The sequence below is a fragment of the Lepidochelys kempii genome, chromosome 26, assembly GCF_965140285.1.
Source record: "Lepidochelys kempii isolate rLepKem1 chromosome 26, rLepKem1.hap1, whole genome shotgun sequence".
Taxonomy (NCBI): Eukaryota; Metazoa; Chordata; order Testudines; family Cheloniidae; genus Lepidochelys; species Lepidochelys kempii.
The window spans coordinates 2,341,298-2,358,748 of record NC_136405.1 but is presented as its reverse complement, the minus strand read 5'-3'; the positions used below and the strand labels follow the sequence as shown (position 1 = coordinate 2,358,748).

General features: G+C 49.0%; 1 protein-coding gene across 1 annotated transcript; it reads right to left on the bottom strand.

Annotated features, from left to right (window-relative positions):
• Positions 1-359: 359 nt before the first annotated feature.
• Positions 360-4,298, bottom strand: ADRB3 (adrenoceptor beta 3). Its single transcript, XM_073325221.1, has 2 exons — positions 2,998-4,298; positions 360-393 (listed from the first exon to the last, which is right to left on the bottom strand). The coding sequence occupies exons 1-2, from the start codon at positions 4,296-4,298 to the stop codon at positions 360-362; spliced, it is 1,335 nt and encodes a 444-aa protein (XP_073181322.1).
• Between the last annotated feature and the right edge of the window lie 13,153 nt (positions 4,299-17,451).

The following is a 17,451-nucleotide window of genomic DNA, read 5'->3' as shown; positions in this document are numbered from 1 at the left end:
ATGAAAGTGTAAAGCAGTGATCGTGGATTAGAATGATACCTCACTAGGATAAACAACTTCAAAAGGAAATTCAGGGCTGTGGCTTCCTTGTCTAAGTCATGTTTAAAGATGCAAAATTCCATTCACAAAGCTTAAATTGGTGACTGGATTTTCAGAGGAACTCAGCACATTGGGTGTATGTCTGGTACTGAGCTCTATTGAAAACCTGATGCTGAGTGCGGGTGCTGAGCACCTGGATATCTGGCTCTGAGCTCTTTGGAAAATTTGACACTGTTAGTAGCTGGAATATCACAAAATTTTCCAGGTGATTAAAAATCTATACTTACATTCTTCTCTTTTTCCTTCCCTTTCAAGCACACTCAAGGACCTGCTTTTGCTTCATTGCAGGTAAATCTTTTTTTAAAAAAAAAAGACAATGAATTAATAATTGAGATCATATACAGCTAATTTCTATTATTTACTTGCACATATTTATAATGGCCACGACAAGGGAATAGCCAGACAAACAAGTATGATGCATCGTGTCATTTGCTTAAAGATGCAAAAGAACCTGAGTGGAATCCTGAAGTCAGTGGGAGTTTAGCCACTGATTTTAATGGGACCAAGACTTCACCCCTGTCTTGAAGACCCTGAGAAATTGTGTCTGGTGTGATGTGTTCTTCAAAGTAACTCTGCTTCATTTTGCGCAGATTTGTGCTCCAAAACAGACACACCAACAAGCATTCAGCTTCCTCTCACCTATTAAATCTATCACAGCTACAGTCTCTCTGCTTTACTCACATGTACCATGCATGAAACTGACTGCTTCTATGAGAAATTAATCAGGGAGTATGTAATGGGTTGATCCCTCCTTAACACTCACTTCTTCTGGGAGGACTGTACATTATGGCTTCACTCATCTCTTCACTCACAGTGTCTCTATGCCTTTGTGCCCTTGAAATGCTGCCTTGTGTACTTCAGTTGTCTGATTCACAGTGCAAAGTCTTCCAGCAGGTGCCTTGTATTTCTCAGGTGTTTCCCAAAGCGCTGCGTTCTCTGATGGTGCAGTGCCAAGACAAGACAGAATCCTGAAGCCCTCAGTCAGTCCCTACACAGGGAGATCTCCAACTGCAGTTCTGCTTCACTAAGGACTAAATAGCGGAATCAACTTTTCCTGAATTTTGAGTCAGGCAAAACATGTCATTGAAAGTTCTGTTGCTGATCGACAACCCTCTTCTCCCCTATTTTTTTTTAATTAAAAAATTCATTGACAAGTGTTGTGTGCGTGTGTGGGGAGCAGGTTGACTGTCCATAGAGCTGCTTGAAAACATTTGACAATTGAAACATTTTGATGAAATTTCAAAATGTTGCAAATCCAGTAAAAGTTTCCCAGAAAATCCCATGGAAGTATTTTAAACCAGTTCTAGGACTCAATTGGGACTTCGTGGTTTGTTCTGGAAATAAATAGTGTATTAATAATAAAAAATAATAGAAGTAATTATTAATTGTCAGCAATCCCTATGAGCTTATGTTTTCAAAACACCTGGGCTTTTTAGACCACTGATCAGAAATGGATAGCTAGCCTGTGAATAGAGTTTAAATACTGTGGTGATGGGATTATGTTAGTAGGTAGAAACAGGTAGATTTTGATTACTCTATATAGTCCTTACTGACTCCAGTCGGCTGTAATGGGAGATCTCCATGTTTATGGACTGACTGAGGTATTCAGGATTCAAGCTTAGGTTGGCAGTGCACCCCCAGAAAACATGGTGCTTTGGAAAACACGTGAGAAACAACCATCACACCAGAGTGAAACTAAAAGCTTATTCCAGCGACAGCTCCAGAACTGAGCAAAGATACAATCGAAGTTCCTGTTCTCCGCAAGATGTTACTGGATGTTATTTATGTATAAAAGTAACCAAACTCCAATTTCTTCTGTTCTTTATGAAGGAAAATTCTGATTTTTGTATGTTTACACAGCTAACTTCACTTTGAGTAAAGCTTGTTAGAAAACACACAAAACATCACATTTTTCTGTTTATCACTGATATTTTATTTACCTGATAAATCTCCCAAAAGCTCTAATTTTAAGATAGGATGAGGGCATTTGAAATCTCAAAACAATTAGGCTACATTAGATTATATTAGATTGAAAAACAATGACTAAGCAAATCAAACTGGAAGCAGGGAAATATAGATTAAATGCTGAGTTTTTAAAGACACGTACTTTTGAAAAGCCCACTAGGTACCATATGCCTTTAAAAACTTTACAAATCTGGCCTTCATTCCCTTCCAGATATTAGCCAATGTCAGGGATTTCCCATACCAAATTAAATTTGGAAGTGACTAACTGGACTTAGCTGTGGTTTTCCCAAGATGTCTCTTTCCAAAGAGCCAGGTCACTATAACTGCACCAGTTGCTGGCCCAGGCATCTCTGCCAGCTCATCTATTGCTGGCAGAAAACACCCTTTCCCCACCGATGGATAAACAATCTCCTGGATAGCCTGCAGTTTGCATTGTCTGAGCAGACACTTGGATTAGCTAGGGAAAAGCATCCCCAGTGTGAAATGGAAATCTTAGCCTGCTTTAAATCAGCCAGTGACACTGCACTGGTCTGGGAGGGGGGGAGCCTCTGCAACCACAGCTTTGCAGCCAGAGTGACTGCTTATACCAGGGGTAGGCAACAGGCAGACAACAGGCCAAATCTGGACCCACCAGATGCTTTTGAACAGGCCGGAATCTTTTTATTTAGGTATTATCATTGGGGTTTATTTTTATTTTCTCTGGAGTCCGGACCTTGACTATACCTTGACCAAGAAATTTGGACCGTAACAAAAAATCACTGACTACCCCTGGCTTAAACTCTTCCAGGAGTGGAGCCCGTTCTGGCTGAACCCCACCCTTCTGCCCTTCTCCAGGTATCAGCCCCCAGTACTTTGCACTGACCTCCTGCGAACCCAGGGGCTCGCCCTGGCCCAGCTCTAACCCCTCCCCGCCTTGCAGGCTCTGGTACCTACTCTTCCAGCTGCGGACAGAGCGTGGTCTGGGTGCCCTGCAGCTGGGCCTCCCTAAGGGGACGCGGGGCGCTGCCATGCCCATTGCTTTGGCGGTAGGAGAGGTTGGTCTCCTCAGTCCTGCAACTGGAGCGGCTGCTGCTGCTGCTGCTGGTCCCCCCGTCCTCCTCCCCCGCCTGCCCGGGCTGCTGCCCCTGCGCCACCGGCTTGCTGCCCGCCGGGGCGGCCCCCTGGGAGGCGAAGGCGCAGGGGCACCGGCGGAGGTCCCTGGAGACGGCGTGCAGCCGGCGGTCCGCGCTCCGGGGGCAGCAGAGCAGCCTCTTGAAGGCGCTCCTGAAGTCGGGGCTGCGGCAGTAGATGATGGGGTTGAAGGCGGAGTTGACGTAGCCCAGCCAGTTGAGGAGGAGGAAGACCTGGCCGGGGATGAGGGACCTGTAGAAGACCTTGACGATGTTGGCCACGAAGAAGGGCAGCCAGCAGAGGGTGAAGGTGCCCATGATGATGCCCAGGGTCTTGAGCGCCTTGTGCTCCCTCATGGCCAGGAGGCGGGAGGGTCTCCTCCGGCGGGGGCCCTTGGCGCCGGGGGCCCCCGGGAGGAAGCGGTCCTTGTCCCGCTGGATGAGGCGGATCTGCCGGCTGGCCACGGCGAAGACCCGCGCGTAGACGAAGAGCATGACCAGCAGCGGCACGTAGAAGGAGATGATGGAGGAGAGGATGGCGTAGGGCATGTTGGTGACGAAGTCGCAGCAGCGCGGATTCTGGTAGCAGCGCAGCGCGTCCTCGTCCGCCCCGTCCCGCCACCAGTGGTTCATGATGGGCAGGAAGGAGACGAAGGCGGAGATGGCCCAGACCAGGCACACCACGGCCCGCGCCCGGCCCTTGGTCACCAGCGCCTCGTACTGCAGCGGCGAGGTGATGGCCAGGTACCGGTCCACGGCGATGGCGCACAGGGTCTCGATGCTGGCCGTGACGCACAGCACGTCCAGCGAGGTCCACAGCTCGCACACCGTGGTGCCGTAGGGCCAGTGGCCGCTCAGCACAATGGTGGCCCCCGGCGGCACCACCAGCAGGCCCATGATCAGGTCGGCGCAGGCCAGCGAGGTGACGAACACGTTGGTCATGGTCTGCAGGCGCGGCGTCTTGGCGATGGCCAGGATCACCAGCAGGTTGCCGGCCGCGATCACCAGCACCGTGAGGCTCAGGGCCGCCCCGACGGCCCACTGCTGGCTCAGGCTGGCGGCCCCCGTGCAGTTGGTGGCGGCGTCCCCCCAGGAGGTGGCGTTGCCCTGGGGCCAAGGAGCCATCTCGGCGGGGGAGCTCCGTGCGCCCTTCTCCCCGCGCCTCTCCGTGCGCCCCTGTCTCCGCGCCTTGCGCGCTCCGCGGGGCGCCAGCTTTTAAGGGCAAACTCCCCGCAGCGCTCGGAGTTTCGGCTCCATACAGGGCGTGTGAGCGGCTTCTTGAGCCTGTGCCATCTCCCCGGGAGCCCTGGAAAGGCTGCCGCAGGGGATGGGCTCCCCCCCTACACACACCCCGGTGGCACTGCTCAGAGGAGGAGCCCTTAAAGGCACAGGACGCAGCTGAGCTGCCCCACTCGTAGGATCGCTGAAAAAAAGAAAAGCAGCCTGGAACACGCCCCTTTGCATCTCTCTTTCCGGGTCTGTTCCCTTCCCTCCTTTCTCTGCCGCCCCCGCGGGGATTTTAAATACTTGGATCCCAACATTTCCCCCTCCCGCTCCCCTGCACCTTCTCCTGGGGCCGAGAATTTAACTCTCCTGCGTCCCTTCATCTCTCCACAGCCCCCTGCTATTTGCCCATTGCAGAGAGGGCACTTTCCGGCAGGAGAAGAACCCGTGTCCCAGCACAAGAGCAGGCTCTCCCCTCGGGCACTTTGCGCCTGGCAGATCTGCCCAGCGGCACAACAGCTGCAAAACAGCAAACTCCCTCTTCCTGGGGGGTTACCCCTGAAGCTGAAGCCCATCACATAAACTGCAGCCGTCTGCCGGTCAAACACACAGGCGCACCCCCCCCACACACACACACACACACGAACGCTCCCCCTTGTCCGCCCAATTAGCACGTGTGGAGAAGAGGGAACAACCCAAGGATGCCAGGCACAGACACTGGGATGGAGGTGACGCGTTTGCCTCCAGCGAGAACGACACTTTTCTGCATTTGGCTCGAGGCGTTTATTCCCCTCCAGTCCGCGGAAAGTGTCAATTTCCTTCCCCGCTCCATCGAACACAAATCGGTTCGAAAAGGTGGGAGTCAGGGACATCAAATGCTCCCCGAGGAGCGACACTTCTCTCATTGCATGGGAAGAAACCTTGTCTTTCTTTCTTTCTCCCGTCTCCCCTGCAGCCAGGGAGCTACTCTCACACATAGCCTTGTGGGCACAGAGATGGCATCGCGCCTCATCTCTCGTCCCACTTTACAAGGCGTTTGGACACGGACACGGTCTCCGGTACGCACTGCCAGCTCCACTGGCGGACACACGGGCCCATTAGTCTCTTTCCTCTGCCGACTTGGCCGGGAGCTAGAACTTCGCGGGGAAGGTCTGAGACAGGGACAAAACTACACCCGTTACGCACGTCTGAGGCGCTGCGGGCGAGCGAGTTGTTCCTCCGAGGTGTGTAAAGGGAAGGGGGCAGAGGCCGGCTCGGGGCGGGGGCCGTTTGGTTCTCTGCTAGGGGTGGGGGGCTTTTCACTTGGCAGGAATGAAACTATTCCACGAGTTGCGCTGAGATGTATTCCCAGCCCACAGGCCGCGTTATAAAGGGGGACCCTGGCTGGTAGAGACGCGTCTGCGTTTATATTTTATCCTTGCAGGACACGAAACGCTCCTTCATTTCCATGACGGGCAGCGGCGGCTCCTACACTGCTCAGCCCCGGGAAATGTCCTGTCCCGGGCGCTTCCCCGCACAGGGACTGGCCCTGGGTACAGAGGCCACCGCCCCCGGGAATGTGTCCATGTGTTCCCGCGGCAGACCTGCTCCCTCTGGTGCAGATGTTCCCATGCAGGGTCAGGAGCTCTGTGCCCCTGGCAGTCAGGGATGCAGGTCACCAGGGGTCCTGAGTCAAGGGCGGCAGGACTGGACCCTTGTCTTCCCCACTGTGCACTCTCTGGCTCTCATGTAAAGCCCAACCAAGTCAATGGGGGAGGGGCTTTCCATTGAGTCCAATGTGCTTTGGATCAGGAGCATCCTGCATCCCTCCCCTCCATAGTGTACCCAAAGACAGCATCTGCTGATGGAGACGGTACCAAAGTTATGTGAGTGCTTTGGGGCCATTTTGGAGCTTCCCTCCCCCTTCTCCACAATCCCTTTCCAGGCTCCACCCTACCCTGGCCTGCTAACCCAGGATCTCCCATCTCAGCACAGGTCCATACTGGCCCAGATGTATGAGAGCGCTCACCTTGTGATGCTGGGAACCATCCCCTTACCCACATAGTCTGTGCACAGTAACTATGATGGGACAAAGATATGGACATCATAGGCTGTACCCCCAAACCTCCACTGCAACCAGGGCAGGAGCTGGCTACTTGGCACCTCCAGCTACTCAATGAAACAGAAGCACAAAAACAGGAAAGACCCAAAAATAAGAAGCAAGAAACATCTGAGGCCCACTAGCCCCTGGATTCTTCTCCCAGCAAGGTGCATTCTACCCAGCCTTCGGAGGCTGGTTTTGGGGTGTAGTTCAGAGAACTGAATGTTATCAGATCCCCAGCTGGGGTAAATTGGTGTAGTTCTATAATTTATATTAGCTGAGGATCTGGTCCCTGGCCTCAGAATTTCTCTCAGTTTTGTTGTTTCTGATACCAGACACTCCAGGGTCTAGTCCGTTTGCGGGCACTCTGGGCTAGATCCATGGCCATTGTACTTTGATGGAGCACCCCTGGCTTGGAGACTTACACCAGCAGGGGATCTGGAGAGTTTTCTCTCACCAAATGTCAGACTTCTCTGACAAGACCTGTGCTGAAGGATGCTGCATCTCAGTGCTGTTATCAGGTACAGATTACTTACTTGGGTATTAATTTGCTAGGAACATTGCTCTGTTTGCCTGCCTGAGCTGCTCAAAGCAAGCCCCTTGCTGGGCTCATGCTTTGGCAGCTGGGACAAGTACAGTAGAACCTCAGAGTTACAAACCCCTTGGGAATGGAGGTTGTTCATAACTCTGAAATGTTCACACAACGTTACAGTTCTTCTTTCAAAAGTTTACAACTGAACGTTGACTTCATACAGCTTTGAAACTTCACTATGCAGAAGAAAAATGCTACTTTCACCTTGTGTTTTAGTAGTTTATGTTTAACACGGTACTGTACTGTATTGTATTTGCTTTTTTTTTTTGGTCTCTGCTGCTGCTTGATTGCATCCTTGCAGTTCCAAATGAGGTGTGTGGTTGACTGGTCAGTCCTTGGGTTTTTTTCTCAAATTATTTGCTTCAGTTGAATCTTGGATTTATTATTCATGCTGTGCTTGGCCAGTTAAGTCATAGCAAGTTGCTTCTGCTTTCTGATTGGATAAATGAAATGTACATAGGAGGAGAGAAATCAAAGCATTTTCAAAGAAGACGTGCAAACAATTCTGGTGAACAAGTTCAGAAGACGTTTACTCTCTGCAAACCAAAAGCACTTGTAGGAATGCCTGTTGGAAATAAACCTGAAGGCATCTGGTATAGTGGATGAGACACTGGAATGGGAGTCAGGAGATTTAGTTGAGGTTGGTCCGGCTTTGAGCAGGGGGTTGGACTAGATGACCTCCTGAGGTCTCTTCCAACCCTAATTGTCTATGATTTGGATTTGACTCCTGGATTTGACCTGGGTGACTGGGGACAACTCACTTTATGGCTCCGTGCCTCTGTTTCACCTCCCATTCTGTGTCTATCTGGAGTGTGGTGAGTTCGTCAGGGCAGGGACTGTTTGTCACTACATGTTTGTGCAGCACCCAACACAACTGGGCCCTATTCTCACGTGGTGGCCACTAGGCACTAGTGCTGTAATTTAAATAATAAAAAATGTTTGCAAAAGGGAACCCTCGTTTTGTATCTGTACAAACGTTCCCAGACATATTCTCACAGCGCTAATGCTGGCTGCTTGCTTTCTCCTGTGACTTCCTGCTGCCAGTGATTTCACCCTCCCTCTGTTTAGCCCAACAGCAGCAAAACATAGATGCTGGTACATTTTGAGTGCTCTATAATAAAAGCTATCCTTAGTCCTGATTTCAGACTCAGGTCCCACACGCTTTGAGTTAACATCCCCCGGTATCATTAAAACGGTCACCTTCTCCTGTGCTCCGTTTTAGTAGCTGAGCCACGTCTCTTTGCACAGAGCTCTTCAGTCCCCTTTGAGATGGCCCCGCTTGGATGGGATTAAGGAAACTGTTTCTTGTGGTGTCAGCAAATATCTGTGGCTGGTCTAACCCCAGTCCCACTGAACCCAGATAAGCTCATCATTTGCACATTGCTGCCTTGAGGGTTGCACACGCATCCTCACGAAAGCTCTTGGGGGTACTTGAGACCAAAGCCAGCTACAAATCAACCCAGGAACTGCCTGCATGCTGACTTCATTGTGGATCCTCTTTAGCAATATTAGCGCATGATAAATGGAGTGTGTCTGGGCTGTATTCTTGTATGTATGTATTCAATACCAGATGTTTCAGTCTGAACAAAAGCTTTGGATCCTAATGTCTTGCAGTGTAATCTTTCTCCATCTGCTATGCAACACAGGGGTACTATCGCTGTTGTCTCATGGCTTCCTTGCACTCCCCTGTCTGTCTGTATCCAGTTGTTGTTTCTTGTCTTATGTTTAGATTGGACAGTCTTTGGGGCAGGGACCGTTTTTGTTCTGTGTTGGTACAGCACCCAGCACAGTGGGGTCCTGATCCATGACTGGTGCTCCTGCGAACCACAGTAATACAAATCAACTAATTATAATAATCTCAGCATTGTAATATGACAGCAGTTAGCCTCTTAAACACACACGCACGCACGCACACACTAGAGCTGGTTGGACCATTTCTGGCTAAACATTTCTTCATAGAAAAAAATATTGTTTTGTCAAAGCTGAAATGTTTCAGAAGGATGTATCAGTTTCCATAAAGTTCTTCATCAAGAAGATTTCTGAAGTCTCAAGTCACTGCCAGAGAGAGAGAGAAAGAGAGAGACCCGAATCCAATACCTGGCCTTGTCAACACAATTCCATTTTGCAAAGCGTTTTAAAGATCTCATCTCATTCCAGTGCAAAACAAAAACAAGTTTTGGAACCTCAAAAGTTGTCATGAAATGGAATTGGTTTTCTCAGGTAGGCTGTATAAATACTGTGTGGGAGAAGCAGTTAAATAATATTTTCCAAGCTGCAGAGAAAGATGCAAACTGCACAGTCTGTGGCTCATCTTTACCACTTAAAATGTGTATTTGTCCTTATCCTTCACAGAGATAAAATAATTTGCATGAGAAATCAGAATCCTACTGCTGCTTCTGGAACACCTGTCACTAATGGGTCTCACCCACTTTACCCAGGTGGGTCGGTATCTTCATCTCAGACTTGTAGCTGGAGAACCTGATGCACTACAAAAGAATGACTTGCCCAAGGTCACATACAGAATGCATGGGAGAGCAAGAAGCAGAACCCAGATTCCCTGTCCCCTTGAATCCCACTCTCTCTCAGCCCCCAGGGAGAGGATGTATCAGAAATGAAGCTGATCAGAACATATGTGCCACATCTGACTGTAGCCTGATGGCTGGCAGGCACGTCCTATACCCCGTAATGACGATGCTTGGTTTCATAGCTTAGCCTGGTAACTTACTAATGCAACATTTCAATTCTGTTGCAATTGTCAGGAATGCTCCCATATGTGCGACTTTGGCACAGTGCAGGACTGGCTGCCATCCAGGCAGATTTATAAACATTTAATACCCTTGTAGGCCTGTCTGGAGTGAAAAAACAGTGTAAAAGACTCTATTTTTTTGGTTTGAGAGGCAGAGGGGAAAAGAAAATAATCAAAGTAGCTCCTGGCAATACAGAGCCCAGAGTCTGGTCACCCCAACCCTGGGGAAACCCACCCCCAAGAGGGAAAAGGTCCACAGGGCAGTGCTTAATTTGTGCCAGGACTTGCCAGGGCTCAGCTCTGGCACCTCTGAGCTTGGCAGTTCATAGCCCCGGCACCTCTGGGCTTGGCATGTCAGTTATGAAAGCAAAGAAGTTGCTTGAGCCACAGCACCGAATGAAGCAGTACCACAAGGTCACCTGCAGAGCCCCCTTCTCATTCTCCCCTCTACGAAGGGGTTTCCATCCGCTTGTAGAGCTGAACCCTGGCTGTGTTGTGATCCCAGCCCTTTCCTGTTGCTGCCTTGCTGAGCCCTGCTGCCTCTGGACCTTCCAGGCTCTCAGAAGGTGCAGAGAGGGCCTCACAGCAGTGGGAAGCACCATTAACTCCCACGTGTATTTCCACCCAGAAATCTGCCCTCGTTTACAGGGCCCTGCTATTTTAACTCCTGACCTTACATGACATGCATCTAGGGATGAGAGAGTATGTGTCTGAGCCCCGGCTGCCCACTCCCTCCAATCTTTGCTCCCCTCTGCCTGTGGAAGCGGGTGCGGGTGGTGGAGGGGGGTACATCTTGTGCCATGCTTTTGGAAATGTTTTTCCAAACAAATCACTGCCCTGAGTTTGGATTCTCTGTCCCGTGCAGTTACTAGAGTCTGAAGGGCCTTCCCCCACACACTGCCTCTGCAGGGCTAACAGAGGAATCTCAGAGGTCAGACGGAAGAGAGGCTGCAATGGATTCACAGCTCATTTTACAGTTTAATGAGTGCTTCTGGGCAGAGAGTGTCCACCCAGCAATGAAATGGGATCCAGGAAAACAATCTTGAGCTTGACATTCATCTTAGTGTAAATCATGAGATAAAAGCAGAGGCAGATGCTTGGTCTGAGAGGCTCAGGCAAATACTGAAGGTACACATGAAACCCAGCCTCTCCTGCCATCTTTGGAAATAAACTAATGTGAGCCTAGAGGTATAAATAATATCCAAAGTGTAGAAGCTGGTTCCCCTTAACTAGCGGTCTGAGCTCCACTCCACAGGGGTTTCTACCAAGCTCCCCACAGGGACTCTCAGGCTGTGTAAGAGATAATACTGTTAGATATCATTATCCAGTCGCTACATAGCTAAGTAGCTCACATTGCATGTTCATGGGCTAAGATGCCATCCAAATGCATTGCAAAGTTCCTTTTGGCTAGAAATAGCTGAAAAACAGCAATCAATGTTGCAACTAAAGTTCTACCTTGTACCCGCATTTCATAAATTACTTTAGAGATGGAAAAAGAACAGGAGTACTTGTGGCACCTTAGAGACTAACCAATTTATTTGAGCATGAGCTTTCGTGAGCTACAGCTCACTTCATTGGATGCATACCGTGGAAACTGCGTCCACGGTATGCATCCGATGAAGTGAGCTGTAGCTCACGAAAGCTCATGCTCAAATAAATTGGTTAGTCTCTAAGGTGCCACAAGTACTCCTGTTCTTTTTGCGGATACAGACTAACACGGCTGTTACTCTGAAACCTGTCATTTAGAGATGGAAGTGGACTGACAGAGCATTGCTGTTTTGGCTGATTAGACTAGATAATCACTTGGAATTTCTTTTCTGTATTTAATAAAAGCACTTTGATGAAGTCATCTAGCTGCATACTTGGAAATTTCACAATAAAGTATGTTACTAGCTAGCACAGACCTGCCTTGGAGCTAGTGAGAAGCATGTACCTGAAATTCTGAAAAAATGGGGCTTATAATGAATAATGAGAGGTCTGTAAGTTCCACTTAGTGTCTAGTGATTTTATGCTTTTAAGGCTGCAGCTGATGATTGACACTAAAATCCATAGGCTGAAATGAACAGAAGGCATTGTCCTGCTAGTAGCAATGCATATGAGCTGCAGAGGATGCTGCATGGCCCTGGGGACTGAGCATGAGACGGTGACCGGTTCAGGTCAGTTGGCAGTGCCCAAGCCATGTTGCTGTCTGATGCTACTCAGTGGCTTACGTGAAACGTCTTTGCGATCTGGGTCCAACTCCACCACAGTGGACCCTTTCTTCAGTCACTGCAAAGAGACCGAGAACTGAACAGGCCATGGAGACTGAAGTCCCTTCTCACTCCAGAGGTGGCATCTCTAAGGGTCTGTCTACACTGCCATCAGATAGGTGATTGCAGCCTGGGTAGATGTACCTGAGCTCGTTGGATCTAGGGAGCGTGTACACCAACAGCTGAGAAGATGAGGCCACATGGGCTACAAGTGAAGGTTGTCCAAGCCGCCTAGGACCCTGGGTAAATACTCAGGCAGGTAGCCTAAGCTACCCTGGCTCCCCAGCTGTCGGCACCCATGCTATGGATCAAAGCTAGCTATGTCTGCTCATGCTGAGTCACACCCTGTGACTGCCGTGTTTGGAGACATGCCCTATATCAGGACGGAGGCACATTAGCAGGGCACAGTGGGGCAAGCTTGCCTGGCTGATGTTGTTTTATGAATACAAGGGTCTTCTATCTCCAGGGCCATCCACCCTGCTCCATAAAATTCACTACAAACAATTTGAAAGCAAAACCTGTATAGAAAGCTGCATCGCCCTGTATAGTTGGACAGGGAAGTCCTGTTCCTCAGCTGGGAGCTTTACACTGGGACTGCGCTGAAAAGTACCCGGAAAGCAGCTTCCCACATGCTTCCACTTCATAGCCCCATTTATCACACCGACCGTCTCCACAGGCATTTCAGCCAAACTTGTTTCCTATTTTGCTGAGATGGGAGCCAAAGATTCCACGGTGTGGGGCCAGCTGGCTGAGGGGCTGCCAGCATCCCCATTACAGAGCCTCAGAGTTCAGTCTGCAGTTCTCCCATGTCTCCCAAAACATCTCGCATCTGAGGAGTTTTTCTTTTCCAGGCATTGGTCAAAAGCGGATCAAGCCCTTGTGTCTGAGTCTCCCAAGAATGCCTTGGCCATGGTCTTTCCAGAGTTTGTTTTCTCCGGCACATCACAGCAGGGTGGGACTGTCTTTTCCCCACTGTACGTTCTCTGATCTCGCTTCAAATCCACACTGCCAGTTCTGGCCAGTTATCATCATTTGTTTGTATGACAGTAGCGCCCAGAGGACCCAACTGAGATCAGGACCCCGTTGTGCGTGGTGCTGTACAAACACATTGTAGGAGACAGTGCTTGAAGAGCCGACAAGCTAAGTAAGTGATAGAGACGAAGGATGGTTATCCCCAGGAAGCAAGGTGCAGACAGAATAAGTGACTTGCTCACAGGCAGCTAAGCAGCTGTGGGGGAATGAAGAATTGAACCCAGATCTCCTGAGTCCCAGCACAGTGTCATTCACAAGACCAGCCCACCTCTACTAGTATTTTCCTCTCTGCGCATTTTGCTGTGCACACCAGAGCAGGTCATTCCTTCAGCTGACCTTTGACTTTCTGTAGCCGTGCCATTCACCCTTTGAGAACCACTTCATCAGCACAAAGCCACAGACCAATCACACACAGCCAGAGAAGATTCTGTGATCTGTGACATAAAGACATTTCCCCAGAGTTTTCTGAACACATTCACTTGACCTATTGTCCATCATTCCCCACCGAGCCTTTCTCTGGGATTGGCTAGTAGGGTTCCTGCCTTTCAGCCTTCATTGGCTAATGGTGTTTGCAGTTCTAGTAAGGGGAGTAAGCAAGAGAGAGAAATGTTACACAGGCAGGCAGTATGATGGATCCCATGCCATTAGACCAGTCCCATGATATGAGCAGTTAGAGATGTCTTTAGCATTAGTTGGGAAAAGATATCTTCTCACAGATCATAACATTGACAATGTGTTTTCGTTTTTTGCTAAAAAAAGATCATTTTTGATTAAAATGGGCATTTTCCCAAAAGCTAAAAACAACTCCACTTTGTCAAAAAAGATTTCCATAAAAAAACAAAACTTTAGATGGGAAGTTTTCAGCCAGCGCCAGTGAGCCAGGGGACTAGTTCCGTCACTGAAAGTCCTGTTGTTGGGATATCTTCACGACGATCGTCCCTTCCCTTCAAAAACTCCCTTTCATAAAACCTGCAGCACCACAGGGAGGCCAGGATTGTCCAGTCCCTTGTTTTAAAAGCACCCTGCTGAGCTACCCCTACAAGCCTGTAGCCTGCAGCATCACCACATCGCTCACCATCGCTGGCAAGGAAGTGGGCCCAGGGCTGGAGTAAGCAGACCTGAGACACACTCAGCATGATATGCAGGCGTAGGACTTTCCCATTGCCAGTCCCAGAGCCTAGCAGTGCCAGGAGCTCTAGTTCACATACACTAACTATATTTCCTATATATTTTACAATGGTTTCACATTCCTTTCCATGGTACCTAGTCACTCTGCCTGCTAGCAGCAAACCCTGTAAGAGACAACACATTCCACTTCCTATACAGATTCTGCTGCTCCCTACTTCTGGTGGAGAAAATTATTAACCAGGGAAACTAGTTGCTTGCTCCTCATTGGAAAGCGATGATGCTGGTTTGCTGCAAACACCAGTGTCTCTTGTCAAGTGCTGTCGAATCTTGGATCTCCACAGCACTCTTTCCTGTTCGGCACGCACCATACAACTGTCCGCCAACCTGATCGAGTTTTTCCTTCTTCGTGCTTGTTCTGCGTGAGATCATGGCACCTTAATTCCTCATCGCAGGCTCTGAAAATCTAAGCAGAGTTGGGCCTGGTCTATGCTTGGATGGAAGCCAAAGGGGTGAACCTCAGGCGGTGCTGTTTTCTGCAGCTGAGGCTTCCTCCTTGAGTGAGTGTTGTGCTGACTTTTGGGGGTGAGACATCAAAGTGGGGGCACAGGCAGCTTCTGGTCGTTGGGAAACAAATGGCTTTTTCCCCCAAGCATCAAGGGGGTACAGGTTCCTGAGCAAATCTCAGTTTGGGTGAGCCTACGCAGAATGGCTCCTGTGTGCCGCTCCAGTCTCCCGCAGAGCAATTCCTACGACTTGTCCCAGGACACCCATCATGTCTCCGATGGAGCTGGGCATAGAGCTCTGCACTCCCAGACTCCACTCCTATCTCGGCCTCACTGGACAGGTAGATGAGATAAGTATCTCCTCCCGAACCCCGTCTGTCAGTTTCTGACTCTGTGTGGACAGGACTGAGGGAGGTGAGACAGGGAGCAGCTTTGTAGGAGCAGCACGAGCTGAACTTGGGACAATGTCACTGAACGTGGGACAATGGACCCTTCTCCTCTGAGGCTGAGAGACGGTCGTAGGTCGAAGTAACTGGAAGCAACCCAGGGCTAGCACTTCTACTGAGTTGAGTGATAAAGTATGCAGCATCCCCGCGGACCAGCCCATCTGATTTTTAAAAAACAATGTTTTTCATCAGCGTTACAAGGCAACTAGGGACAGCAGGATGTACCGAATGGGACGCTGATGCGAATGTTTGGTTTACCGCATGCTCTAAAGCTAGCCGCTTTGTGAGCAGCCTTTGTCACAAGTATTACACCCCACTACAGATGTTTGTTTAATGCAAACAAAGATATCAGTGAGAGTCAAGAACAGCTCCGTAGCTCAGGGCAGGTGCTGAGGTTACTTTCCAGGAGCCAGCGGCCATGTGCATCCCACATTGCAGTACACAGACTGCATCGTCTGTCCTGAGGCGGTAGGTTTGTAATTGGATAATGTAAGACAGATACCAGGGGAGAAGCAGCTAGTTACAAACAAGTGATGGGTGTGGCGTAAACACCCAGAGTAGCAGACAGCACTACACAAGATTTGAGTCACATTTTCAAAAGACCCCAGCAATCATTTAGGCACCAAAATAAGGCAGACCCAAAATAAGGTGCCTAAATAGGAGCTGAGCTGTTGAAAATTTGGTTCTAGCTGTGGGTTCTGAGCACTCGAATAGCTGACCTTCCTATAGACAAATACTGTCTAGATTCTGCGACTGAATTCTGAACAGACCATCTCTGCTTGTGAAAGACCTCTAGAGCAGCGAAGTGAGATTGAGTTCTGACGGGAGAAAGCTCTCTAGGGAGATCTGACCATTGTCAGAGCTCCGCAATGGGAGAAGTTTGTGGAAGCAAGGTGTGTTCTTTCTACATGAACAAGGAAACATGTCAATACATTATGATAAGCAGAAAGCTTGTCTAATTGGCACTGGTGGTGACTCGGTGAGACAAATGTCTGCAAATCCAGGGAAAGTAGCCTCACCGCACATATGTTTTCCATTATAGAAAACACAACAGAAAGATTAGGGTCTAAATGCTATAGAGGAACTGGCTGGTGAGATTTCTGACATCACATCTAATAAGGTTGCATTGGATACAAAAGCAAAGTATGTCCTGTTTTCTCTGCAAAAACAGAAGGGAAAAATACCAAATCTATTTGCCAGTTGCGAAAGCCCAAGTGTTTCATAGTGGGGTTGAGACCCAGATGGCCTTTCCCCTCTTGCTAAATGCAAAACAGATAAACATTCAAATCCTTGGAGCCATGTCTCTGTAGTAGAATATGTCATAAGGCTATTCTCATATGGGCTCTTTACGTTAAAACATTTACAGTGTTACCAAGTGTTGCTAGGAGCGTCATTCAGTTATTCGTGTGTTCTGTGTGCCTGAGATTCCTTGGACAGCAGCATCTCTGAATCAGAGGGAGGCAGGGACAGAGCCTTCGGTCTGCAAAGGACCTACGGAAACCTTGAAAACACAAGGTGAAATCCTGGCCCCGTTGAAGCAAAATTCCCATTAACGTCAATGAGGCCAGAATTTCACCCACGTTGTTCAGAAGTGAACACTTGTGCTGGTGCGTCGTCTGTTTACCCAGCGACCAGGCCCCGCACAGGCAGTTCCGCCTGTATGTAGCCCAGAGCATTACATGCTGTACAAGACACTCACGTTCCATTTGGCTGGACTGCCGAGCCCGGCGTGTTACGGGAAGTTGAAGTAGTTGTCAGCATTATACATGTTCTTTCAGAGCCCGTCGGTAATGATTTAATACACGTATTTAGTGCTGCTCCACACAGCGGGGCCAGAGTCGAACAGTGGTGAGGTGAGAGAAAGAGCATGCCAAAGGGCTATATGCAGCACACGCAAGTTAGCATCCCAAATCAGTCACAGATATGTGCAGGCTTTAAAATTACCACTATAAAACCGGATTGGCTCATTCCTTAATACATGGAACCTTGCAAATAATGCCCTAAACTCCATGACTAAGAACAATACAGATTATTTGACAGATTATTTGTTGTGATATATAGATTAGATACAGGATGAGCCCCAAGTTATCAATACCAAACTCACCCGTAGGGAAACTGAGCTTTCTAAGGCTCCTTTACGATTGCAAGTGCTACTATTCCTCCGTGCCCTCTCTGTTTAGATCTAAAAAGAGAGCACTGCCTCCTTTAAGCCATTACCTTCTGTACTTCGTTCGATACCCAGGTGGGAGATGGTTGCTATCTGACAAGGTTTGCCTGT

Excerpts from the sequence above, each read along its gene's own strand:
- ADRB3 (XM_073325221.1), bottom strand. The coding sequence starts at position 4,298 with ATGGCTCCTTGGCCCCAGGGCAACGCCACCTCCTGGGGGGACGCCGCC. Across the intron at positions 394-2,997 it reads CTCTGTCCGCAGCTGGAAGA|ATTTACCTGCAATGAAGCAA; the intron begins GTAGGTACCAGA and ends TTTTAAAAAAAG.